A 24,593-nucleotide genomic window follows, 5' to 3' on the forward strand; every position below is an offset into this window, starting at 1 on the left:
GCCTGTATATGCTTCCTAAAGTTGACATTTTGATTTGTTTAGTGAAGTTTGTCAATTAAAGTGAGTAAAGCTGAGTCTTGCAGGGTGTGGTGGGTGCTGTTGAGAGGGCTGTGGCTGGCTGGTGGGAAGGGCTTGCTGCCCTCTGTGTTTTCCAGTTCATCTCACAGTGATGGTTTACACTTCTCTTACACCTCACCGTGGAAAACAAAATGTCACACTTTAAATTCATTAAACAGCTGTGACTATTGAAAGGGAAAGCTGTTCCATATAGGGGGAAAAGTCACATATCTGTAGCAGAAGATACATGAAAAGGACAAATATTGGGTGAGGGCCAAGTCATGCTTCATAAAGTGGAATTTCTAAGGGGAATGGATACAACAGGAGGACAATTCAATCAGGAATGTGGCTTACAGGATACAAGGAGGATGTACTAGTCATTCATGGATCCAGAGGAGTGAAATTCAGTAGTGACTTCAAAATTAAGTGTGGCCTTAATGGTTTCTCTGAAATATGCACTCAGAGCAGAAGCAAAACATAATGTCTGTCTTCAAATTAGGCCAAGGACAAAGCACAGACCTCCAAACATCTGCACATGTTATGACCTAGAAATTGCTTCAGCAGGGAGACTAAACCAGGCTTTGGTGGAGACTGCAGAGTGCTTTCTGTGCGTGTGTCAGACTTGCAAATGGATTCGCTTTGATTATCGCAACTCCCTTTCATGTTCATTTCAAACCATTAAGCTCCTCGGAATGAATTTTTTTGGTAAATAGGAGGTTTTTCGGCTGACTGAGAGCCATCCAGCCGTCCTACAAACCGAGCTGTCGAGGAGCAAAGAGCACATCTCCTCAAAGCCAGCCAGTGGTGCTTGCAGGCCCCGTGCTGGCCTGTCACATCAACCTGCTCCCTTGGTTACAGAGCACCTGCTGGGTGGGTGCAGTGACCAGTCACAGCCTTTGGTAATTGGGAACAAATACCAGCTGCTTTTCTTCTAAAATTCAGGATAATTCACGAGCAAAGGAAGGGCAAGAACCATTGACAGATGCTATCAACTCACCCCCTCGGTGCTGATTGCTCAGGTTCCTTCTAGAAGTAACTGAGATGTGAGTAAGTCTTCCAGTCACATAAAGTATGGGTGAAGTATGTTTAAAAAAAAAAAAAAGGCAAATGATATAATTAATGTCCAGCTGCATTCTCTGTTGTGGCAAAATGGAAGGAGTAAGAGGTTTTCATGTTTGCCAAGGTATTTGGAGACAGTCAGGGAGATGGTGAGAGTGACACCACGGAGGAAGCTCATGAAGGAGGTGAGTGCTGGGACAAGACATCAACCTGACCTGATCACCAGCAGGCTGGGCCTACCCCACCCCTGTGTAATGCCCAGCTGAAGGGGAGATGGTGAAGCCTGAAAGCAGGAGGAGCCTGGCTTCTTCCCAGAGAGTCCCCTGTCAGCCAGTTGTGAGTTTGGTGACTTCTGTGAGTGCTCACCTCATAACCCAGCCAGTAATTGCTGCCCAGATTCCTTGGGATGCTGCCTGACCTTTTTTTTCCCCTCAATGATTTCACCCAGTTGCTTTTTGAGCCCTCTTTGGTGTCCAGCAGCCCCCCAAAGTCCTGCAGTGAGGAGATCCCCACCCCTGGGCAGGGGGCAGTGCTGCTGCCCCCTTGTCTCATGAAAATATCTGCTAAATTCTTGGCTCTGGGTTGCCACAGAGCTGTGGTGGGGCAGACCCTAATTTTAGCACATTATGCTGGTTTAATGACAGTAATAGAAAGTCAATTTATAGGCAAGAGCAAATTGCCTTTTTATATGGGGAGGAGGATAATTCCTCCCATGTGTTACATTATTAAATTTGTAATCTTCATTTCTAATGCTTTTCAAAAGTGAATATTAACGGAATCTAAAATGCAGATCTTAAATTCATAAGCTGCATTTTTTTTTTTTTACCCAAACTCCCCAAGTTCTATAATTTGTCTTCAAAGGTGAACTTCAGCAAGGTTGGTTTTTTTGAGGGGTGTTTTTTTACTTAACTTAATAAATAAAAATCCCTTACTCGCTACCTACCTCTGGACAAGCTTAAAGGCTGCAAAGAAAAGACTTAGGTTTTAAATAGCAGTAATGGATATCTATTTCCATTCTTGCTGAGTGGAGACTTCTCAGTTCAGACTTATTCCCTAGTGATAAAAGACACCAGAGAGAAAAAAATGACACATTTTGGTGTGCTGTTTGCTTGTGAGGAGGCTGTTGTGATGCTCTTTTTTGTTGCCAAGGAAACAGAGCCCTGAACTCCTCCTGTCTCCGCAGGCAGCAGGAGGAGGAGGGAAGGACGTTATTTCACTCCTGAGCTCAGTTTGTAATTTTGACGTGGGATCAGGGACTGTGAATGGGTTGGGGCTGAGGGTCTCACTCTCAAGTTCACTCTCCAAGTTGTGTGTCCTGCCTCCTTACATTTTTTTGCCTGTTGAAAATGCCCCTCCCTCGCACGGGTGAAGTGGGGTTGGGTGGCTGTTCACACGCCCATCACTGGCACAGTTACCCAGAGTGAAATGGAGCCCTCAGAGCACAGTCAGCGATGGATGGGGATTGTCCTTCTCTGACCTTGGCAGTACCATCTTGAGAAATCCCCTGACCTCCTTCTCTCAGCCCAGTTGTTAAACGTGAGAACAGAAGCATGACAGTTACCTGCAGGTAGAAGGCAGGGAGTGATGCTGACCCAGGTGCTTTGTGAGCACATTGTCCTCTCCTGACCTTGTGTCTTTACTCTTGGGCAGTCGTTGCCTGCACATTTTGTAAAGAGATTCCCATCAAACATTTTTTTTTTTTGGTCATTACATTAAAACTATTTTTTCACTCCTAAACACACGCATTGCTCTTTAATGCCTGTTTGATCTTCCTGAGCTGGCAGACTCGTACTGGCTCTATCACAATTTCTTCATCTGTTCTCTTTTCTGCTCTCATAGTAGAGACAGATCAGCAGGATGCTCTATCCTTGCTCCTTCTACAAACTGCATTTAGGAATGTTTGGCACAAATCCTGGGATTTTGGTGAACTTTCTGCCGTGCCCATGGCACGGGGCAGCCGTGCTGCAAACAACCATGGCTTCTCACAGCGCTGTGCTGGTGGCTACTGTACCCCCAGAGTGATTAACACCAATTCCATTCAATGCAATACTGAACACTGTGGTGTGAGTCTTCTTCACAAAGGACTGATTCTTCCTGCTTCTCGTGGTTGGTAATTGAGAACTGGATTTTGGTATTGTTCTGAAAATGTATTAATCTGCTGCATTGATGGCTTTTTTTCTCTAATCCTCAGTAATCTGCAGCCAGGCATGATATTTTGGTTGGTTTCCCACATTCTGCAGTATCTTTCAGCAGAGATGAACACATTATGTCTGTTTTTCAGCTCTGGCCAGAGGGCTTTTTTTTTTTTTTTTTAACCTCTATTGGAAACTCAATACTCTGTGTAGACAAATGGTGAGCTGAATTTCCCAATGGACTTCAAATAATCTGGGATGCTTTTATATCTGAGTGCTGCTTTTGTGCGTGCAGGAAGCAGATGTAGGAGGCAGATATGTGTCTGCCATGTTCGTCTGTGGGAGAGTGTGTCACTCAGATGAGCTTGCATGTGTCTCCTCGGGGTTTGGGCTGTGAATTTTGCTTGAATGTTTTTTTTTTTTCCTTAGGTGTCTGCTAGTTAAATTTCAGTGCCTCTCCTTTTTGGTCTTGGATGGTGTTTTCCATGTGTAACGGCTCGATTTGTCACCAGTTGAAGATATTTATGCTGTGTGGTTGGCAGAATTGTTTGCAATGAGACAAACTCACTTTGATTTCTTAGTCACCACGAACCACTTCACTTCGTAAGGAACTGTTGCTCCTGTCCTGCTTCTGGGCACTGAAGCCTCACCCTCTCCAGCAACTGCCCAGAGATGTTTGCAACCAAATTCCCATGGCCATGAAGGGCAGAGTGCTCCCTTTCACTCCACTGGAGCAGAACCAGGTGCTTGATCCAGAACCTTGATCCTGGAAAGGGATCTTTGTGAGAAGCAGGATGAGTGAAGTGGAGCCATCTGCAAAAGCAGAGCTCTGGTTCGTGGGTTTAAAGAGCTTTTGAGCCAGGCTCTTCCCCAGGCTTTTTGGACATGCAGCTCACCCCTTTGGCATCACAGGTGTGCTACAAGCAGATGTTTGGACTGTTCTTTGTACCACTTGGGAAGAAAATGGTCCCTTCAGTGCAGCTGTAGGGGGATGCAGTAGTTGCCTGGTACAACAGGCACTTCACAGCCTGTCCAAGGATGTTTCTGGGTGAGGCAAAGCAATGTGTAGAATTAGAGGGGAAAGACATGCTGGCTTGCTTCCTTGAACATTTGCTACAGCTATTACATGAAAGCACCTCTGGTGAAGCCTGACACAGGTAGTTGTAGCATCTGGTGAAATTGTCTGGAATTAGGAACTGAATTGTTTGACTTGTCTGGAAACCAGACCATCGGCTCCCCCTCTCTGCTTCCACAGTGGATGAAATAATTGCTTCCAAATGGACACAAGTTATTAGGCAGTGTGTGTAATTTAAGTCAACTCCTTGTGAATTTGATCATTCATTTCCTTAAGGAAAATATGATGAAGTAATTACAAGCCAAGCTAAACACAAATCAAATGCTATTCTAAGCGTGATTCTGCACCATGATTCCAGTTTATGAATGACTCCAGGGTTTTGTGGCTTTGTGCCTGTTAGGGGAATGTGGCTGTATTTTTAATTGTGTTTATAACGAGTGAACAAAAGGTTGCATGACTCATTCACTGTGCCAAGACTGTTGCTCTCTGTGCTCTCACACACACACGGTCTCGACAAAGCCACTTGCTCCTAAAAGAGCATCAGTGGGACAGAAGAGAAGGGTAGACTCTGGGTAGAGAGAAGGACACAGACTAGTGCCTTTGGAAGAAAAGGTCTGATATATAATCTCTTCTTAAAATTAACCTTCTGAGTGAAAGCAAACCACTGGAGCTGAGCATTGGGGGGATGGAAAGGTGTGTCAGCTCCTCAGAGAAGTTTTGGTGGCTTCAGGAGGCTCACGACCTGAATCCTCTTCTGCAGCAGGAGAGCACAGCTTGCAAACAGGCTGCTGAAGTTATTTTGCCCACTGCTTGCTTCCCAAGGGTTAATGAGTACTTTCCCAGGAGGTGCAGTCTGTGAGCAGGGGGGTTCAACAGGCTTGGGAAGGGCACAGCCAGGCCATAGCCAAGTTAGACAGGGCAGCTCTTTCAGCTCCTGCCATCCTCCTCTACAATGGCTCTTTCCAGATGATTTATTTTTTGTGAATTCACCTCATTTTTGTGATCCTTTTCTAAACTGAGAGGTTTTCTGCAGCTCGGGCTCATTCATGTTTCAGAACCTGGCCTTAAGCAGCACCCTCAGAGTTATTAATAGTGTGAGATGGATGGTTGAATTAGAACATCAGAGTGCTCTGGTTCTACTCACTTGTAATTAAGTAGAGATCCTCACCTGGCCTTCACCCCTTATATTGGTTGGCTGGAGGAGTTCCAGCCACAGGGACACAAGTCAGTTCAACCTCTGGTTGACCTTGTGAATTAACAAGAAGAAAGCCCTGGCATGGCCCCAGCAGACAAACCAGTCCCCCACCTTTCTCCTGCCATGTTTTCCTGATGCCTTCCTAGCTGGCAAAGTTGTAAGAGTGTGGAGCTGAGAACACATAAACTACTGCTGGTTGTTGGTACTGTGTCTGGCATTTCCCCCTGCTTTCTAGGGAATAAATATTACAATGTAGTAGTTTAAATAAATCATTGCTGTGCCAGATGTTGCTGTTCTCTGAGTACATCAGCTCCACTTTCCTTGGTTTGGTGAATGTACTCAGGCTGCAGACCCCCGGGCCTCACAGATGGGCAGATGGCAGAGTGGAGTTAAACTCTTGGTGAGGCTTAAACCACAAAATCCAAGAAGCAGAAATATTGAATCCACTCATTGCTGTGCAGTCTGAATGTGTGGGTGTATATACGTGTCTGTGGTTAATTGCATTATAAATATCATAGTAAGATTATATGTTTAAATCATCACCAGTTGCCCAGGCACAAAAGCAGCAGAAGGTGCAGGACCTGGGGTGTGGGATGTGTCCATTGCAGGGAAAACTGCTGCAGCATCACCAGTTGTGTGCCTGTCTGTCCCTGGAGACCTGGGCTGCAGACAGGGCACTGCTCAGGTTTCATTGCTGGGCTGCTGGAGGAACGTTACAGCAGGGAATTTTCTGGATGGATAGGGACACTTCACTTAATCAGACTCTCCTGCAAAGCCTGGCAGATTGGGGGAAGAGAAAGGGGCAGTGTGCTCCACTTTCTTATAAAAATAAAAATGCAGAGCAGCCATCAGATGAAGCTATTTGGATCCTGCTGCTGCAAACAAAATAGAGACATGGAAAGAATTCTGAAGAGCTGGATCTAGCTGCAAAGTAGTTCCCATGAAATACTTGAAAGAAATGAACATTTTTGTTAGTGTTATGGCACTGTAACTTTTTTATAGTGAAAAGCTAAACAATTTTTTATGGTAGTCAGAAACTGTTTGAAAGTCCCTGACAGTGGAATATTATGTGTTTACCTTTTGGCTGTTTGCTTTCTCTCTTTTGTTGATGAAGGAAAAAAGAAAAAATCTCAAAGTGATTTTCCTGGCTCCATGTTTGTTGCAGAACTTTTTCTTTAGATGTTTTTAAACAAAAAAATTTGGCCATTTTTTTTTTATATAGATGAATTATCAAAAAGGTCAAAATTAAAAATAGTACCATGGGAACTATTTGGTTTTAACCTCAAAAGGAGCAGAAAAAAAATTCACATTTTCCTCATTTAAAATATAAAAATGGAGTCTGTGAAGAAAGGAAACAAAACTAATGCTTTACCAGTACCCCAGCCAAGCTCCAAGAGGTGATAACATCTACTAGGGATGGAGACCTGGTTAAACACTGCTGGATTTAAAACCAAACTGCAGCTTGGAGGAGACAGTGCTGGTTTAAAGGGGTTGAGGAGGTTGTGATGGAGAGAAGGGAAGGCAGCCTTGGAGGCTGCTGCCAGGTGCCTGCATAATGAAAATAACCCTGGGAATGATTTTTGGTCCTCTTCTAATGGTGAAGGGGAAGAACAAAAAATTCTGGGTTGAGGGGGAGTTGGTTTGACATCCACACGGGTGTCACCACTGTTGGTGTGGGTGGGTTGAACTCTGGGATGAGAGAATGCTTTTTTGTGGCCCAGGAGCAGAGGGACATGTTGGTGACTGTGCTACAGTGGGAATTCAGTGCTGTCCCACTGGCATCTTCACAGGCTCCCCTGCAGACAGGCTGTCCTGGTGCTGCTCTGCATTCAGCTGGGGTCGGGAGCTGTAACAGCAATGCTAATTTTACTGTTTCCTGGCTGTCACAAGAAGAGTCGATTGAACTTTTCTAACCCTGTGAATGTACTTAAGCTGCACAGATTAAGAATTGACATGTTGAAACACTTTTTTTTTTTCTGTCCCATAGAAGATTCTGTGCTCAATTTGGAAAGAAAGGGTGTGATTTTATTGGTGTCTGAAACTGGGACAAGGGGAGTGAAGCAAACAGCCTGATTAGTGCCCCTGCTTATCCCCAGCCATTTTCTGTCATTCTGGTGGATTACTCAGGCTGTGATGATAGCCTGGCATGTTCTGGAGCACAAGTACAAACTGCCTCTCTTTAGGTGCTCATAATTCACACTCCATTAGGATGTTGATGTAGGGAATGCTTGGCAGGGTGTCAGAGCTTGCCGGGCATGATGAGATTGAGTTCATCTCATTAAACTGCATTCTGAAGTGACAATCCAGTATTTATATTTTACTTTTTTTTTTTTTTTTACCCCTCAGGAGCAGCAGCCCCTTAGGAGAGCAGCCTGGCTTGCTGTGCACAGAGATGCCCCTGTCAAAGGGCCTGTGCTGCCCACCCCAGCAGCTGCTCCATGAGTGCCAGGCTGGCACAGGGGTTGGATTCACGCAAGGCTGTGGGAACATTTCACTTCTTTTTTTCCTCCCCCGTGAAGCCAAACAATGGAATTCTTTTATTCACCTCAGAATTGATTCATGGCACACAAATCTTAGCACGTGTCATAGGGAGTCAGCATCTGACTAAACAGGAAAAAAAAACAACACCCCAAATTTTTATTTTTAAACCCTTTAGGAACAACAGCGCAGTGCCACTGAGAAGTGGAAGGGTTGGCTCTTTTCTCAGGGTATCTGAAAATAAGTAGGAGGTAAAATGGTCAGTGCTTCAGCAGTGCCACGGCGTGCTGAGCTGAGGCTCCCACTGCTGCTTTTTGCCCACAGACATGCCAAAGACCAGCTGTTTGACCTGGGGACCTTCTTCCTAATCTCACCAGGTGATAACATCAAGACTGGTTTTTCATTTTCAGCTCCAAACTGACCTGGGTCATCTTTTCTCAGGGGCAGATCTTCATGGGGAAGAAAGAAAGAATGAATCAGCTCTTTGACCCTAAGAATGAAGTTAGTGGCTGTGGAAAATGGAAGGGTTTGTGAGTCTGTGTTTGAGGCAAGGATAGAGCAGGCAGGTTCAGGGGGAACCAAGGGGAGTTATCTCAGAGCAAATCCCTGCAGGCAGTCAGGTCCTGTCCTGTCTCAGCTTTTGCTTTCTGTGTGATCTTCAGCATGCTCTGAAGGCTGCACTGACTCTGCTAGATGGGTTTTTCTGTTCCCTTTTCTGTTCCCTTGCTGGGGTTGTCAGTTCTTTGTGTTTCATAAGTGCAGGTTTGTATTGTGGGGGTTGGTCTCTCTTTCCACGTGCTGACAAACCCAGGTGTGCAGCAGAGAGCAGAGTCTGCCCAGGTCGATGCCCTGCAGCACACAGGGATGGGAATCACTGCCCACTGCTTGACTTGGGTAAGAAAAGCAGTAGGAATGCAGTCTCCCAAGCTCAAGCTTGGAGTAATCTTTCCTGGAAAATATGAAACGTTACATTTCCCAAAGCTTTACAATAGGAACAAATGAAAGTAAACATCCATCTGATTTCCCTTCCTGATTTTTCCCCCCTTGTGTCTCATTGTGAAGTTTGGGAAGGGAGAAAAGCTAAGCAGGGTGTTTTGCCAGACCCTTGGTGTGTTTTGGGTGACCTTTGTTGGTGCCACGTGGCCCTGTGCTTTGTATTGCCACTGTGTTCTGTGCTTGGAAGCAGCTGGGTAATTCAGGAGCAAAGCTGATTGAGTTAAAAATGCAGTCAATTCCTAATCTCAGGGTTAAATCAATATCAATTAATTCTGAACTACGGGGAGGGTCTGTAGCACTGGCATCCTGCTGGTTTGGTTTTGTTTTGGTGGGATCCAGTGAACTGCAGCAACGTGGAGGAGAAAACTGAAAACCAAGTGGGAAAAGAGAAAGATGGTACCGAGTACCTGGGTGAGGAAAAGGAAGTGATGGGTGGAGACAGTGTAAGATGACTCAGAAGTGTCATTATTAAACACCTACCGTAGAGTAATTCTGTGTAGGAGTAATAATTATATAAACATGACCTTGTGATGAGCAGTTGCAGAACTCAGGAAGGTTTTTTCAAGACCTGGTGGTCTCTGAGCATGGAGAGCCCTGTCAGCAGCAGAGAGGAAGGTCTTCCAGGAGTCATGTGCTGGAGTGGGCAGAAGTGGTGACTCTTTCCTTGGGGGCAGAGAAGGGGACAGTGCCACTCTTATGTTTCCCACCCCTAGGATTTAAGGCAGATACAACTCTAGTTGGCAGTTGGTTCTGCTGCAGGAGTGGCATCATCCTTGAGAAGAGCTGCCTTCGGTGTGCTTGACAGCTGAAAACTTGGCTGAGGAAGGGAGGTCTCCAAAGGGTGCTCTGCTCTGCACGGGTCACCTTGCCCTCCAGACAACCCAGCAGTGAACCAGCAGAACTTTTGCTTGGTTGGTCTGATGTCCCTCACAGAGAGAATTAGGGGAAACATGATAATGAGATCTAATTAATAGTGAACAAGAGGATGGAATATAATTAATACCAGTCAAAAAGAGTTTAGGGAAAATGGGTCTTGTGAGAATTTTTTTTTTTCTCCCAAGTTTTTGAAGAAGCAGGTATCTGGGTGAATGTGATAAGTATGTAGGGGTTTTGTCCTAGAACAACGTGACCCTAAAAAATGTGGTGGTGATAAATAGATTAAAAACATACTTCACATCTCAAAAATCAGTTGTCAAGGAAAAGCCTCAAAGGCAGGAGGCTCTTTTGAAGGCCTGGTGCTGTTCAGTGTTTTCATTTGATTTGCAGCAAGCATGAGCTTAAACCTCACTAAATTCACAGGCAATATGCACATTAGAGGTAAATAGTATTGAGGTAAATATTATTTGCTTTCTCTTCAAATAAAATTCATTTGCTTACATATTTCTTAATGTATTGTTGTACCACAGGATAGGCAGAGACTGCACAGCCCCCAGGTGAGGTGTGATGTGACCCAGAGCTTACTGGGTGGCCTTGGGAGGTGCCAGCAGAAGCAGTGAAGCTGAGGGCACAAGCTGATTTTTACCTTGTGTACATGTTTCTGCACTAAAATGCAGACTCTGGTCCTGCTGTGCAGGTTCTCAAAAGGCCATTTAAAACCTGAGGAAGTCATTGAAAAGGCTCAAGGCCAGGAGGGGAAAAAAAATAAAATGCCAGAGCATGAGAGACATAAAGATGTCAGTCTGTTTAACTTGTCAGAATAAGATTGAGAGAGAACTCAACTGCACTGCAGAAAAGTCTCTATAGTGAGAACACAAAGCACAGAGGAGAAGAGCACTAAAAAAACCTGATGGGTGAAAGCTGAAACCAGGCAAACTGAAGTCACATCTCTAAATGTCAGGTAGTAAAATAAACTGTGCAGGCAAATGGCAGATTCTTCATCTCTCCATATCTTCAGATCCAGAGTGGATAGTGCTGTAGAAGATATTCTCTAGCCAAACATAAATTGTTTGGCTGAACAAAGCAAAATCTAAGCTCCTGTCAACACTGAGAACTTGGCAAAGTGACTGCTGGGCCCTTCTGGCTCTTGGCATCAGCAAGGTGCTGTGTCTCTTCATCCTGCATCTTTGACCAAAACATTTCTCCTTCCCAAGGTCATCCCAAAGGAAAATCTGCTCTTCAGTGATGTGTTGCGCTGCAGGCTTGATTGACTGCTTAACCTTTGTTGTTTACTGCTTAACTGGAAAAGGTGCAGGGAATAAATCTGGTGATGCTGCAGAAAACGTCGATACTACTCTTACTTGTTCAGATAGTGCCAACTAATTAAGACAAATGATTTTGCCAGGCAACACCCGCGTAGATGCATCTCATTTACCTCCTGATTTGCAAAGGTGTCAAAGCACAAAGATTTCAAGTAAGGGAGGAGCCTCCATGTGGTGCTCCACGCTGACCAGAGAAGGTTGCTGGTAGGTGACTGTTGCTTGTGAGACATTTTTGGCCTGCAGATGCTGCTTGGTCCATATTTCTTTCCTTTCTGCATTGGCTCTTTCCAGGTGTGCTACTCCCGTCGTGCTCTTCTCTCCCAGTGTCATCTCTGGCACAGCGCTCTGGCGCTGCCCTTCCTTGGGTTTGGGCCCTTCTGCTTTAAGGCTTTGAATCTGGAGAGGGCTGGTAGAAAGCAGCAAGCACCTTGGGTTGTTCCAAAGCCTTGCTGTGACCCAAGCCTCTCACTTGTTGCCAGCTGTGGATGAACAGTCTCTTCAGCTGGAATGCCTCCAGGCACGTCACAGTAGATTGGGGAGATAAGAGATTTTTTTTAAACAGATGTTGCACAGCTGGGCAATGGGGCATTTTTAATTTATTTCCTACATCTGTGTCATTTGCTGTCTGGCGCTGGCTGCCAGCAGGACTAACCCGAAGGGGCAGGAGGATGAGTGTTCTAAGTGCACACGTGAAGGAGGGGGGGAATTGGTGCGTGCAGATGACTAAAAGATTGTTTGTGGAGGTGAATGAGAGGCAAATCCAATGGACCATCAAGTGTGCCCGCAAGGCTGTGGGATGCTCCCAGAAAGGAACCTGCAGCCCCCATCAGAGGCTCCAGTGAGCTGTACGAGGCTTTAGAAGGTGCATCAGAGGGAGCTGCTCTGCAGTGGTTGGAGGAATAGGCTTTGCTTTTGTTGATGCCCATATTGTTACTCTTGCCTGAAGGTTTGGATTTTGAAAGCAAATGAAAAATATGTTTTACGTTTATGTGACTTCCTGATTTATACAATGTGCTTTGTAATTGCTCAAGGCACACAAACAACACAAACTGTAGTTAATGTTAAGCCAGAACATGCACATTCCATCCCCTTAGCCCATAGGGACATGCATACACGTGCTGCACCATATGTGGGACAGCAGCTGGTGCAGAGCCCTGGGGCCAACACATTTACCCAGTTGGAAACTTAAGGGTACCAGAAGAAAAGGTACTCTATAGCTGTATTTATAGGAGAATTTTTGTCTTTGCATTTCAGTGCAGATAAAATTTGAGAAGTAGGATAGGAAGCATTTCTGGTATCTTACTGAAAGTGCCTGTTCACACCAAGATCTAAAGAAAAGTATTTTAGGTCAAGCAGACTGCTACACAAATAAGAGTTCTCTGTGTTTTAGACAGGTTCTTACAGATACCCTCATATTTCCAAAGTAGTTTGGAAAGTGATACACAAGAAGTTCTACCTGAATATGAGGAAGAACTTCTTTGCTGTGTGGGTGACCCAGCACTGGATCAGGTTGCCCAGAGCAGTTGTGGAGTCTCCCTCACTGGAGGAATTCAAGAACCGTCTGGACACGATCTTGTGGTCTAAGACGATCGTGCTTGACCAGGGAGGTTGGACCAGATGACCCACTGTGGTCCTTTCTAACCTTACCCGTCCTGTCATTCTGTGAAAGACTTGTTTTCTTCAGTATTTGAGGACCATGAGTTCTCTAGACTCAGCAGCTGCGTTGTCTCTTCTCCAGGGGTGGTACTCCAACAGCTGGTGGGCTTCTGAGAGCAGTGTGGGTCAGAGGTTTGTTGCGTGAATCCACATTAATGGCCAGGCATCTTTAGAAGGTTTAGATAGTCTGCTTTGTTCAGAAGACTTGTAGCAGATGTGTTTCAGGATGAGTGCTCTACGTAGGATGAAATCTGGAACTTCCTAACACCAGCTACAGCAATTAATAGTAATGGTATTCATTACATATACATTACATAACATGGTTTGTTCTGGGAAACAGACTGCTAGAGATGGAGGATGAAAATAGCAGCTGTTAATTTCAGAGGGCTGAGCCTCTGAAGACTGCACCCAGGAGGAACCAGAACCTACTTAATTCCCTTTATGCTGTAGCTGAGGGCGTCTACTGAGGGGAATGGTCCTCCCCAGGGTTTTCCACTGCTGGTGGCTTTCTGGTGCCACCAGGGAACATTTTGGCTGTGCCCAACTGCAGCCCTTCTGGAAGGGCTCCTGCCTTCACAGCACCTCTGGTGCTGTGCTGCCTGGCCTTTTCATCCCCTCTGCTCCTCTGATGAACACCAGGACCTACCACTCTTTGCTGCTCTGCACAAGCAGAGATTTGGGATTTGGGAAAGGCATTGGGGAATGGTCAGGCTGTGCCCCTCAGCTGTGCCCGTGGTTACTGCTGCTGTGTTCCCTGCCTGGGTAGCTCTGGGTGTAGTCAACTGGAGTGCCTGCCTGCTCCATGGATAATTGATTGGTACAAATGGTTGGAGCAGGTAAGGTGGGGGTGTGTGCTCTGAGTGTCTTCTGGGCCCTGGCTTGGTGGAGCACTGGGTCTGTCTCAACTGACACAGCAGGACTGAGTAAGGAAACACTGTCTGACACCAAAGTACTGCCTGGCTGCCAGATGCCAGGCTGGTCCTCTGAAAGACCTTCTCTGCTTTGGCTCTGCCCCTCAGGAGGCCCTGGGAGAGGCTGACTGCCGTTTCCCCTGTTGTGTTCCCAGATGGCGATGGCCGGAGGCTGAAGGGAGCCATCCAGAGGAGCACCGAGACCGGGCTGGCCGTGGAGATGCCCAGCCGGACCGTCCGCCAGGCCAGCCACGAGTCCATCGAGGACAGCATGAACAGCTACGGATCAGAGGGAAAGTAAGTCATCAAAAGAGAGCTGGGCAATCACTCGTGGCGTGCACTGTCCTTAACACCTATTAATTTCACTCCAGCATGATGGATGATGTGTTGTTCTGACTTGCTTGTGCTGCAGGTGTACTGCCCATGCAATTAGAGCAGATCTCTCTGCAGAGCTGGCATGTCCTTTAGCTGTTTATGTACTTTTTTTAGTATCCTCATTATTCTGAGCTGAAGCAGATACCCATTACTTTTAACCACTTTGCCTTTGGAAGAATGATTCAGGGTGCATAGCTGGGGCTCATTACTGGTCATAAATTATAAGCCAGTAGTTTCTAATATTGCACAAGAGTTATGCATTTCCTCTGTTTCAAAATAGCCCTTTGGTTTGGGGCAGAAGGTCCTGAAAAGGGTGAGACTAACAATGCATTATAGCACATAGCAAAATCATATCAAAATACATATTTAGAAGCCTGTGTATACTTTGGTAACAAGCTTTATTTTATTTCATCTGAGTTAGTGTCCTAAAAGAATGTGTTGCAGAAAACATTTTTGACCTTGTGAAAAGTTAAGACACGCTTTGTTGCATTTAGGCTTTATACCAGAATGCAAAGCAGGAGACTTTAGGCCACAGCTTTGGGAGCTGACTTGTCTCCAATTCTGGTTTTTGTATTTGCATTATGTGAAGCCATATATGGAGATTTTAATAATTTTATTGAGATGACCATTCATGGGAATCTTTGGAAGCAAAAAACCTCACAGTATTTGAAAAAGAAAGCAAAATATACCATCAGATTCTGTGCTTCTAGATGTGAGGCCAAAATGTTTGTATGTCTAAAACATGCTCTGTTTAGGCCAAGTTTCACACTGGCCATTGCTCTGTACACTCCCTCTAGTCCTGTGTGGTGTTCCAAGTGCACTGTACAGCTAAAATGCTGGGATAGTCCAAAGGCACTCTCAATTAATGTGATTCTGGTGTTAAATAAGTAACAGCCTGTAAATGAAGAGAGACTTTCTTTAGCTTTAGAAGTAGGCTAATCCTGGAAAGGCATCATAGATCTGTGCTGAAGGTTCAAAATAGTAATGAGGCACAAGCTGCAATAGCAATCTTGTCACTCCAAGGCTGTGATGTACCTTATCTCTTCTGTGAGCTGCTGTCTCCAGGGAAATATTCCTGCTACACCAGCACCGTGCTGTGGCTTGGAGTTCTGCCTCTGCTACTTGTTGCAGAGGATTAGTGATTAAGTTCAGTCCCTTGGCAGTGCGGGGCAAGAATCTGCCTTCATGCAGAGCAGAATCCTTTCATTTTTCTATTTACGCAGCTTACCCTCCCGGGAAAGGGTTTGATTCCTTGAATGCTCTGTGTCCTGTCACTGCACGTGCTGGCTGCTTTCACTGGGCTTTCCTGGGGGGAGAGCATCTCTGCCAACAGAGTATTGCACCCATGCAAGTGCTGCCTCACCCCGAGGGCAGGTGATGTGTCGCTCTCAGCTCGGCACAGAAAGGGAAACCCTGCCTTGCAGTCCAGATGTCTTTATTACAGCAAGCCTGACATTCGGTATTCCAGCCTCGAACGCTGCCAGAACATCCTCGCCAGCGCCTCTGCCAGGGATGGGATAGTTTCTTCTCTTCCTTCTCTGAAAAGTGTGATTAAGTGGTTCCTGGATGCTTTGTTCCTAGGTGGGATAATTAATCTCTTCTGGAAAGCCGGTGGGAATTGCAGCTATCTGTCTGAGCCACAAGTGATAAGCAAACAGGGCTGAGAATACAAAGAGCTAAGAGGGCTCAATTCTCCTGAAACATGGTGGGAGGGGAGTTTCTCTGCTCTCTTTTCCTGCAGCAAAGAATGGAATTGTTCGGGGAATAGCTTTGAGGAACAGAAATGTGCTCTCCTAAATCAGATTTCTCTTGACCTCTCTCACTTGCTGTGCGTTGTCTTCCCGGGGAGGCAAAATGAAGATTCATGAATCTCTGTTAGCTGTGGCGAGTTGACTTTCTTTCTAATAAAAGCTGGGTTTGTGACTGATGCAGATACTCCCAGGTCAGAGACAGTTTTCACCAGTGAGTGTCAAAAGTCTGGTTTTCAGCAAGGAGAGCCTGCCCTAGTTCTTCCCACCTGTACGTCCCTTCGGTGTGTTGGCACCTGGAAGAAGGTGGATTCAATACCTCATCTTCCAAGAGGACTTGTTTCTCAGCTTCTGTATGTTTTTTATAATACTTTTCAATTTAAAGACTGAAAGGACAACTTCCAAAGGTTGTCCTGATCAAGGATTTGGTGTATCTGTGCTGCAGGAGGCCCAAATAGCTGCCCTCAGCCACACAGGCTGCTTTTAGAAAGTGATGCTGGCTGGCTGCTTTCATGTTTACTGCAGCTGCTACAGCTGCTCTGGGCCAGTGCAAGGTATCACAGTCAAAGAATTTTCTGAAATGCATATTTTTGAGCAATGCTGATTTCCTGTGGACACCAGAGTGCATGAAATCCAGTTGTTTGTTTTATTTTGTTTTGTTTTTTTTATGGAGAGCATATTATGCAGGGGTATACCTCCCAGGTATGCTAGGCCCTCCTGCAACAAAATAATCCCTGAAGATGAAGGATATAGGAGATTAGCTGGTCTAAAAGATGCATCTCCTGGAATTTATGCTCATACAACATGCCAGTAGTGCTGACAGTGTCAACACACTGCTTCATATAAATTTTTGCCAACTTTATTACCCAGGTTTTACTTTGCACAGTGATTCTGCACTAGTATAGGAAATTAATATAACAAAACTCAATGCAGGTTTTTGGAGAAGGGAAAGTAGGTATTTATTCTAAACACAACTCTTCTCAGTCATTCACCTGTCTGGGTTTCACTCGCTCACGCTCTCACTGCCCCATGCAGGCACCAAGCCTCGTGCAGCCAGGGCTGTAGCCAGGATGGATTGTGTGCTGCAGGGAGGACCAGGAACACCATCTGTCAAGCCCTTGCTGTGTCTGCTGAGTTGTTCTTCACAACAGACTGGCTCTTGGAATGTTTTTTTTTCTTACACTTTCTAGGACTTACCTGCTATTTTGGAGTGATCTTTCACCTCGGGGTCTTGTTCTTTTTGATCTCAGGCAGTGCTGCCACCTTTCTGTTCCCCTGTTTGGGGGCCTTTATGGCTACAGTCTGTCCTCAGGCAGGCTGTGGAGGTGATGTGCTCTCTAACCTTGTTGTCCTTCTCCTGTCACTGAAGGACAGATCTGCTGCTGACGGGTTGGCTGTGCTTTCACACACACAGATGTTTCCATTCATAGTTCATCCAGACCAATCCTAGCACTGGTTACAAATCTCTACAGCAGTGTGTATTTTCTTCAGTGAGTAAATATCTAAAGATTTGCTTGAGAGAACAGTTATGCACTGTAGCAAGTGCCTATCGGGTAGTTTCAGGACACCAAGATTACTGCAGGGATACAATTCCGAATATAGGAATAACTCACAAACAACCCCCTGAGATTCAGCAGAGATCTCAGCTCCATCCTGGCTCTTGCACGATCCACATCTTGTTTTGGCTGGGTTTTGCTGCAGCTGCACGACACCATGTACAGCATTCAGAAAGCAATAGATTCTGGACTTGTGTATAACTTGTTCCTGCCAACCACTTTTCTTTCTGAAAATGGAGCAGAAAGACAAAAATGGACCTGGAACAAAAGCCTGCTAGCTGCCATAGTGCCTAGTGAGTTGTACTCAAAGCTGGCTACTGCTGGGATGATTAAGTTCTGGAGAGCTCAGGTGATTTTTACCTTAGAAAAGCACAGCAGGTGGTGAGTAGCAAGGCCTTAGAGGATTGTTCTTGTATTATCCGAGACGAATGTGCCTGTCCAGCAAGGAGGCATCTTGTTGTCAGGCATATCATCTCTCTTTTCCACCAACCTGAGCCCTGCCTGAAGGCCCTGTTGTGACAAAGACAGCAGGGAGAGGATGGCCTGGCAAGTGTGCTGCCAGCATGGGGATCTCGAGCCCCTTGGCTTTGTTCTGTCTCCCGCTGCTCCTGCAGGCTTGTACCAGTTCTCCCCCTGGGCAGATGGGGCTGGTGTGAACCAAAGCTGGGACTTAGGCTGGGAGAACTGCCTGCCCTTCTCTGCCTCACTGTGGAGCAATAAATACAAGGAAGCTGGAGGAAATAGTGACCTGGCTTGTAACTTCACTTTCCTTCACCAAAAATTGTCCATCGCCATTCAAGAATGATCAAAAGACCTGATTCCTAAACACACCATTCAACAAAATCTCATTGCAGCTATTCACTGGATGTTTCTTTTTTGACATCCAAGGTCAGGGGACTTCTAGACTCTTTTACAGCAGATTATCTTTGTGACTCTTCTTTTATCCAAGTCCTTTTAAAAAATGTAATGGAAGGTGTTGTTAATACAGTTCAGGCTATAAGAAATGGATGCCTTTCTAGATGGTAACCAGGAAAGGCATGGAGATTGTTTCTGTAATACATCAAGAAGTTCATCAGCCTGTTTGAGCAACAGCACATCCTTTTGTGCTGGTAAAGCTTGACCAGCACAGCTGGGGAAGGATGTGACCTTGAGAGCTGTAGTTACAGCAGTGAGTGCTGTGAATCCCACCCTCAGCAACCTCCTGGGAACAGACAGAATTGCTCTCTGAAGACAGGTAGCTATCTTTTATTCAGTGACTCTGAGATGACTGGTGATTGCTATAAATGGAGCTTGCCTGGCAAGGTGGGGAAGGGAATGGGGGAGGTCTTTGTACAGAACTCACTGCATAGTTTTTATAGCACAGTTTCGGTGGCAGGATTCATACAGCAGAAGGAAGCGGATACGGAGCGGAGTACAATGTGTTATAGCACATAAGACAGCACGTCACAGTGCTAAAAATGTTACAGAAAGTGGAGTGGCCAGGAGAGAAGCAGAGCTTGTTGAGAGGCAGAGATGGAGATATTGCCTGGCAGAGGAGAGGTGTGGAGTTAGGGTGGGGTTGGGTCCTGCAGGGATGGATGCTTGTGGAAAACCTTCCGAGCCAAAGTGAAGGCTCCTGCAGCGTTCCTGTCGACTTTGACAGGGTGAGGGGCTGTAGCTGGGTGTGTGTTCCATTCATAAGTCCTCATGTGCATCCTAAATATTTGAAAGATCAGGGCAACAGACACGAACAAGTTCTGCCTTCCTCCTGAGCTGATAGATCTCTACTTGGCTTCTGGGTGTAAGATGCGATTTAAAAGACGTTAACATGCAATATGGATGAGTGTGATGGTTACACGGAACATTACAGCTCCCTGGAATTGGAGTTCTGATGGGGTTTTTTTAATGCTCAAATAAAATAACTGTCAAGTGTGTTATCAGTCTCAGAGGAGACTTCCTCCTCCCCTTTTCTTCTGGCTGAAGTGTTGCTGTCCCTGGTTTTTAAAGACAGAGCTGGAGAACTTTAGCTCTGTGTTAGATGTAGATGTAGAGTCAATTTGTTAGTTCAGCTGGGCAAGTCAAACCATTCAGGTGCATGGCTGTGTTTAGGCAGCCTCCTTATTAATTGCAACTTTGTGCCCTCAGAGGACAAAAAAAGGTCTTTTGGAAAATATTTACAAGAACAGAACAATAATTTCTGAACCCAGACACATCCCATGTATGTACTAGACACAATGGAGCACCTCTTTAAGAATGTATCACTTCTGGACACTTGAGGTGATGGCAAATAGGTGTTTGTGTGGATAGTGTGAATGAATCCATGAAAAGAACAAGACAGAATGTTATCTCCTGAAAATAGCTGCTGTCTGGGTGTGTCAGGGGGTGGCTGTGTTGAAGCTCTCTGGCTTCACCACCACCCCAGCTGGCTAAACCCACGGCAGTGCAGCTCTGCAGGAGTCAAGGTGTGCAACTTGTGTAATAGAGAAGCAGGAATGGGGATTTGGACCAACAGGGAGGACAGGAAATTCTCTTCTCCTCTTGACAGAGCTCCTGAACAGAAAGGTGTTACAGTCAGCCTGTGAAGGGAGCAGCAAATCCGTTCTGTGTTTCTTCTGCACAGTCACATCAGCCAGTGTGTGGCCATTGCAAGTTGGTACAGCCAAGATGAGTCTCAAAGCCTTGTAAGATAGAAATAAAAAGTATGGTATCAGGAGGAAAAGAAACAGAATATGTTGGTCTGTCTTGTGAACTCACAAATGGTGTTCAGGAGTGATGTGTAAAGAGGAAGGGCTGGAAGAAGATTCAGAAGGAAAAAGCAGAGCACAGGAATCAGGGAAGGATTTGAAGAACAGGTTAGACAAGCAGCTGTCATGGATGGTGTAAATGAGGCTGCTCTAGCCTTGGGACCTGGATGTGGACTGACTGACCTGTGGAGATGCATTCTTACCATATTTCCCATGAGTTTTACAAGATTTTGACAAGTTGATTCTGCAGATGCTTGCAACAGCATAATGGATACCTGGCATAAAGAGTCCCAGGAACAATTTAAAAATAGATTTAGAAAAGAGGTCAGACAAACTCCGCACGGACAGGAAAAGAAATTAATGATACATTTTCCCTGAGTGTGTCTGTGCCGTCACACACTCCGCATGCTAATGGTGCAGAGCCACATACACCCTGGGAGAGGGATCAGCACAGCTGCTCTGCACTGGCTTTGTAGCATTCTGCATCGACATCACTGTTGTCCATCTAGGCATTCAAATCCCGATCAGTTTACAAGCAAACTCTGACATGCTGGTCCTCGGTGCAGTCAGAGATAAAGAGCAGCTGCTGTGCTGCTAGGGAAGATGCTTTGCACGAGGAGAGGAAGGACAGGAATCTGTCTGCAAGGGGTAGGTCAGGAAATGCTGCTACCTTGAAAGAGCAGAGAAGCAAGCAGCTGGCAAAGAGCCTCTGAGTCACTCTTGAATTACCCTACAGAGGACAGATTCCATAGGCCCTGACCTACAGCATGCAGTGCAGGAGCACAGTCTTCAGCCACTGCTGCACAGATTTCCGAAATGATCAGGATTAGGAATGTTGTGTTTAAAAGAAGAAGGTCTGGGCAACCTCAGCCCAGTTGGAGCACATGGCTCCCAAGATCGAGTGAACACACGGTTTTTGTTCTGCAATATAAACATGTCCCAAAAGACAGAAATGTTTTATGGGGTGGGCCACCCGTGCCACAAAGCCAGGGTGGTGTTTGGTACCTGCTCTGCTCGGGGGCTTTGTGCGGGTCTTGGGATCGGGCAGGAGCTGCTGCCAGCGCTGACTGCAGGGTCTTGTCTCCCTCTCGTGGGTGCCTGCACGGCTGCAGCAGGAGCTGCTGTCACTGCTGCCCCAAGGTGTGTCCCTGCTGCCGTGCCTGCAGCGGGGTGTGCAGCGCTCTGTGCTCCCTGCCTGCCGTGCCAGGGACAGCTCAGGCTTAGTTAGAAATGGCTGTTTTATCCACGTGGCCGAAATGGGGTTTGCAGCCTGCGCTGAGCCTTGTGGGGAGCTGCTCCCTGAGCAAACACTGTTCATGTTCTTGTGGGTTTTTCTGCTGGGTTGGTGGGCTCACAGGTCCCAGGGTCAATAGTATCCAGTGTCATCTTTCTGCTGTCCCTGCTCTGCCTCCTTCCCTGCAGCCGAGGAACAGGGTCTGAGCATCCTCCAGCCAAATGTCCTTCATTTGTCCTTGACACCCTGGAGGCATCGCTGACCTCCCTGTGCTCTCTCTCTGCCAATAACGAGTCACATTTCACTTACGACCAATTCCACAGCAAACCCATCATCTTTAACTTCGTTAAAATCATTCTCGTTCTGCTGTGGCAAAGCAGAGCCCGTGAATCACAATTAGTGAGAGCAAAGGGCCAGAGAAGAGATAATTAATTTCTCTTTGCTGTTCAAAGGCTGTGCTGCCCTGGCTCAGGGGAGGATCTGTGCCCTTCAGACAAAAGGCTGAGGAGTGTCACCTGTTAATCTTCTCTGTGTGCAGCCCTTTGCAGCATGAGATGGTCCTGCTGCAGCCCCTGTCCCCAGGGCCCTGCTGGCTGTGACAGCTACTATTTGCAAGTCAGCTGAAAAATGCTCCCTCTTTATTCCTCTGGCTATTTTTAGCATTTCTCTTTACCTTGAAATAAAAAAAAAAAGACATCTTGTATTGGTGATAACCAGGTTATAGCGATTTCTCCCCTGAAGGGAGAGGCATGTTTGGCCATGGGAGGGGAAGGGCTTTCCAGGGTTGCTCCAGTGTGTGTGAAACACGTCTGGTGGCTGTCACCCACGGTGGAGCCACCACTGTCACCTGTGGCAGATCCCTTCAGGAACCTGTCTCCTTGCCAGCACATCCAGCGTGTGATGATTCAGCCAGAGAGCTGGTTGCTGAATCAAGGGCAGGTCAGAACAGCTCAGTTTCATCACAGGTCAGGCAAGAAGAGGCTGCTGAGTGTGAGGGTGGTAGGGGAGGGCTCTTGGGAGCACCAAGGCTTTAAAGAGCCTGTTTAAAGAGCTGAAAGAAGTCACAGTGGGCCCTGGAGCTCTTTTTCTCCCTGCTTTAGCTTCAGGAAAAGCAAGTGAGTGGATGGGGAAGGTCTCTCCCACCAGTCTCACCATACACATCCCCCTCACCTCAGCATCCCAGCTTCTCTCTGAGCACTTGACAGACAGAGCTCACCGAGCTGGATTTGAGCATCCTAAATTTAGTTGATGCAGCAAAATGGTTCCTGCTGGTTTTAATTCACATTCGTACTAAATTTCTGCAGTTTTATTTTCCTCTTCCCTCTCCTCTCGGGGGAGAAGCAATGGCTTTCTTGGAGGCAGCTTATGAGTTTTCCAGACAGAAATTGTTTCCACTCCAGGGTTATTGGCAATACCCAAATATATGTCCAGGAATTGGTCAAAGCCAAGGAGCCTGATTTAGAGCTGCTGCTTCTAATGCCTCATAAAGAAAGCAGCACTCCAAAAGGTCAGCCTCTGTGCAATGAAGCAGCCAGTCCCACCAGCTAATGGCATAATCTATTAAAGAATTAATTCAATACCTTTTCCCAGTCAAATATAACAACAGCAGGGAACATTAACTGTCTAACCTAATACTGAGTTTCAAATAGTGCTAGTAAACCTATTAACTAGGGCTGTTACCCAGACTGACTGAGTCTTGACCTTGGCCTGTGTTTCTAAATGGGCTTTGCCATTCCTCTTGGGTTCAGCCTTAGAATTACAAATCAGCAGCTGCAGCAGCTTCGTTCAAGCACAAGGGCTCAGCTCCTTGTGAGGGTCTGTGTCCCTGCAGCAGCATCCTGGCCTCGCTGCAGTGTGCTCTGAGGAGTGCTCATCATTTCGAGGTCATCCACAGCCCTCTGTCTTCTGGATCTGTGTGGAGGTAACAGCAACCTTTGCTTTGCTGTAAACACTTCCAGTTGCTGTTGGTTCACCTTTAGCCCAGCAGCTCTTGTTCCTTTGCTTTTGAGCATTTTCCTTCGTGCTCTCCTGCTGTTCTCCCCTGTGTCACTGGTGAAGGCTGCAGCGTAGGCTGCTCTGTTAGCAGGTGCTCTGAGCTTCTCCTGAGCTGCCCAGGTGCTGGGCAGAGCCTTTGCTAAGCAGCATTCCCAGCGTCACAGAATGGCTTGGGTTGGAAGGGGACTTAAATATCACCCAGTGCCATGGGCAGGGACACCTTCCAGCAGCCCAGAGGAGGGGTGAGCTGCTGTGTGAGAGCACAGGGGTGGCCTCTCTCCACACATGTATAAAGTGCAGACAAATACGTGGCATCGGCCTTTGACATGATTCTCCCCCCCAGCAGGTAAGAAGAAGTGGTTTCCTGGGACAGGTTTAATGAATTATTTTGAGGATCCAGGGGCCAGAGGGGTTTCTCCTCTTTGCTGTCCTGCAGCATGCCAAATTTCTGTGGGTGGTCTTCTCCCAGCTTTGTGTCCCCAGTGCAGTAACGTGGCTGGAGTTCACCCCAGAGAGAAACTGCTCTGAGATCTGGTTCTGGGTGTGCTGTGCACTCTCACAGCCCTCAGCTTCCCTCAGTCTCATGCTTCCCCTCCTCTGTCCTGCTCCTCAGCATCTTGTTAATTAGCCCGAGCATCTGTTCTGAGCACAGCAGTGAGCATTTCCCTGAACAGTTGTGAGTTGTCTTGCCAGCCTGTTATTTACGTGCTTGTTCAGGTCACACACTCCCCAGGGCAGGAGCGAGACCCTGGCCCATTTATCTTCCATGAGCTGAGAAAAATAAAGAAAACATTTACCTTCTGACTGACGGTCCATTCATCTCCTGCTGAATCTTATGTCTTTCTCTGTCAGGTCTCCTTTCTCTTGAACTATTTTGAGTTCTCTAAGCACTAGCTTTTCATCCTTTTTTGACTCTCTGTGTGCAGCTCCAAAGGCCTGAGCCAGCAGGCTTACAGAGCCTTGCTGGTCCTCGTGTGCACCAGGACTCTCTTCTTCCCTCCTTGTATGGGCAAATCACGAGCCTGATAAAGCCTGTCTGGCTCCAGGCTCCCTCTTCCCCTGCTTCCCCCATCCCATGTCTCTGCAGATTTGCCAGCCCTGGGCCTGCCTCTCCCTCTGTTCACAGTTCATCCTCAGAGCCACAAATCTAGCAATAAATCCTGCTGTTCCTGTTGTGCCTCAAAATATCACCCTGAGTATTTGTG

At 46.5% G+C, this 24,593-nt stretch overlaps 1 protein-coding gene across 1 annotated transcript in view; it reads left to right on the forward strand.

The window, feature by feature from the left end:
* Window positions 1-24,593, forward strand: part of RIMS4 (regulating synaptic membrane exocytosis 4) — a 52,718-nt gene that overhangs the window by 15,944 nt on the left and 12,181 nt on the right. Inside the window, exon 2 of the mRNA XM_050313468.1 lies at window positions 13,913-14,054. Within this exon, the coding sequence (XP_050169425.1) occupies window positions 13,913-14,054 (142 nt within the window). The remainder of the gene's footprint in view (window positions 1-13,912; window positions 14,055-24,593) is intronic.

Source organism: Myiozetetes cayanensis, unplaced genomic scaffold (genome assembly GCF_022539395.1).
Source record: "Myiozetetes cayanensis isolate MyiCay16 unplaced genomic scaffold, myiCay2020 scf19, whole genome shotgun sequence".
NCBI lineage: Eukaryota > Metazoa > Chordata > Aves > Passeriformes > Tyrannidae > Myiozetetes > Myiozetetes cayanensis.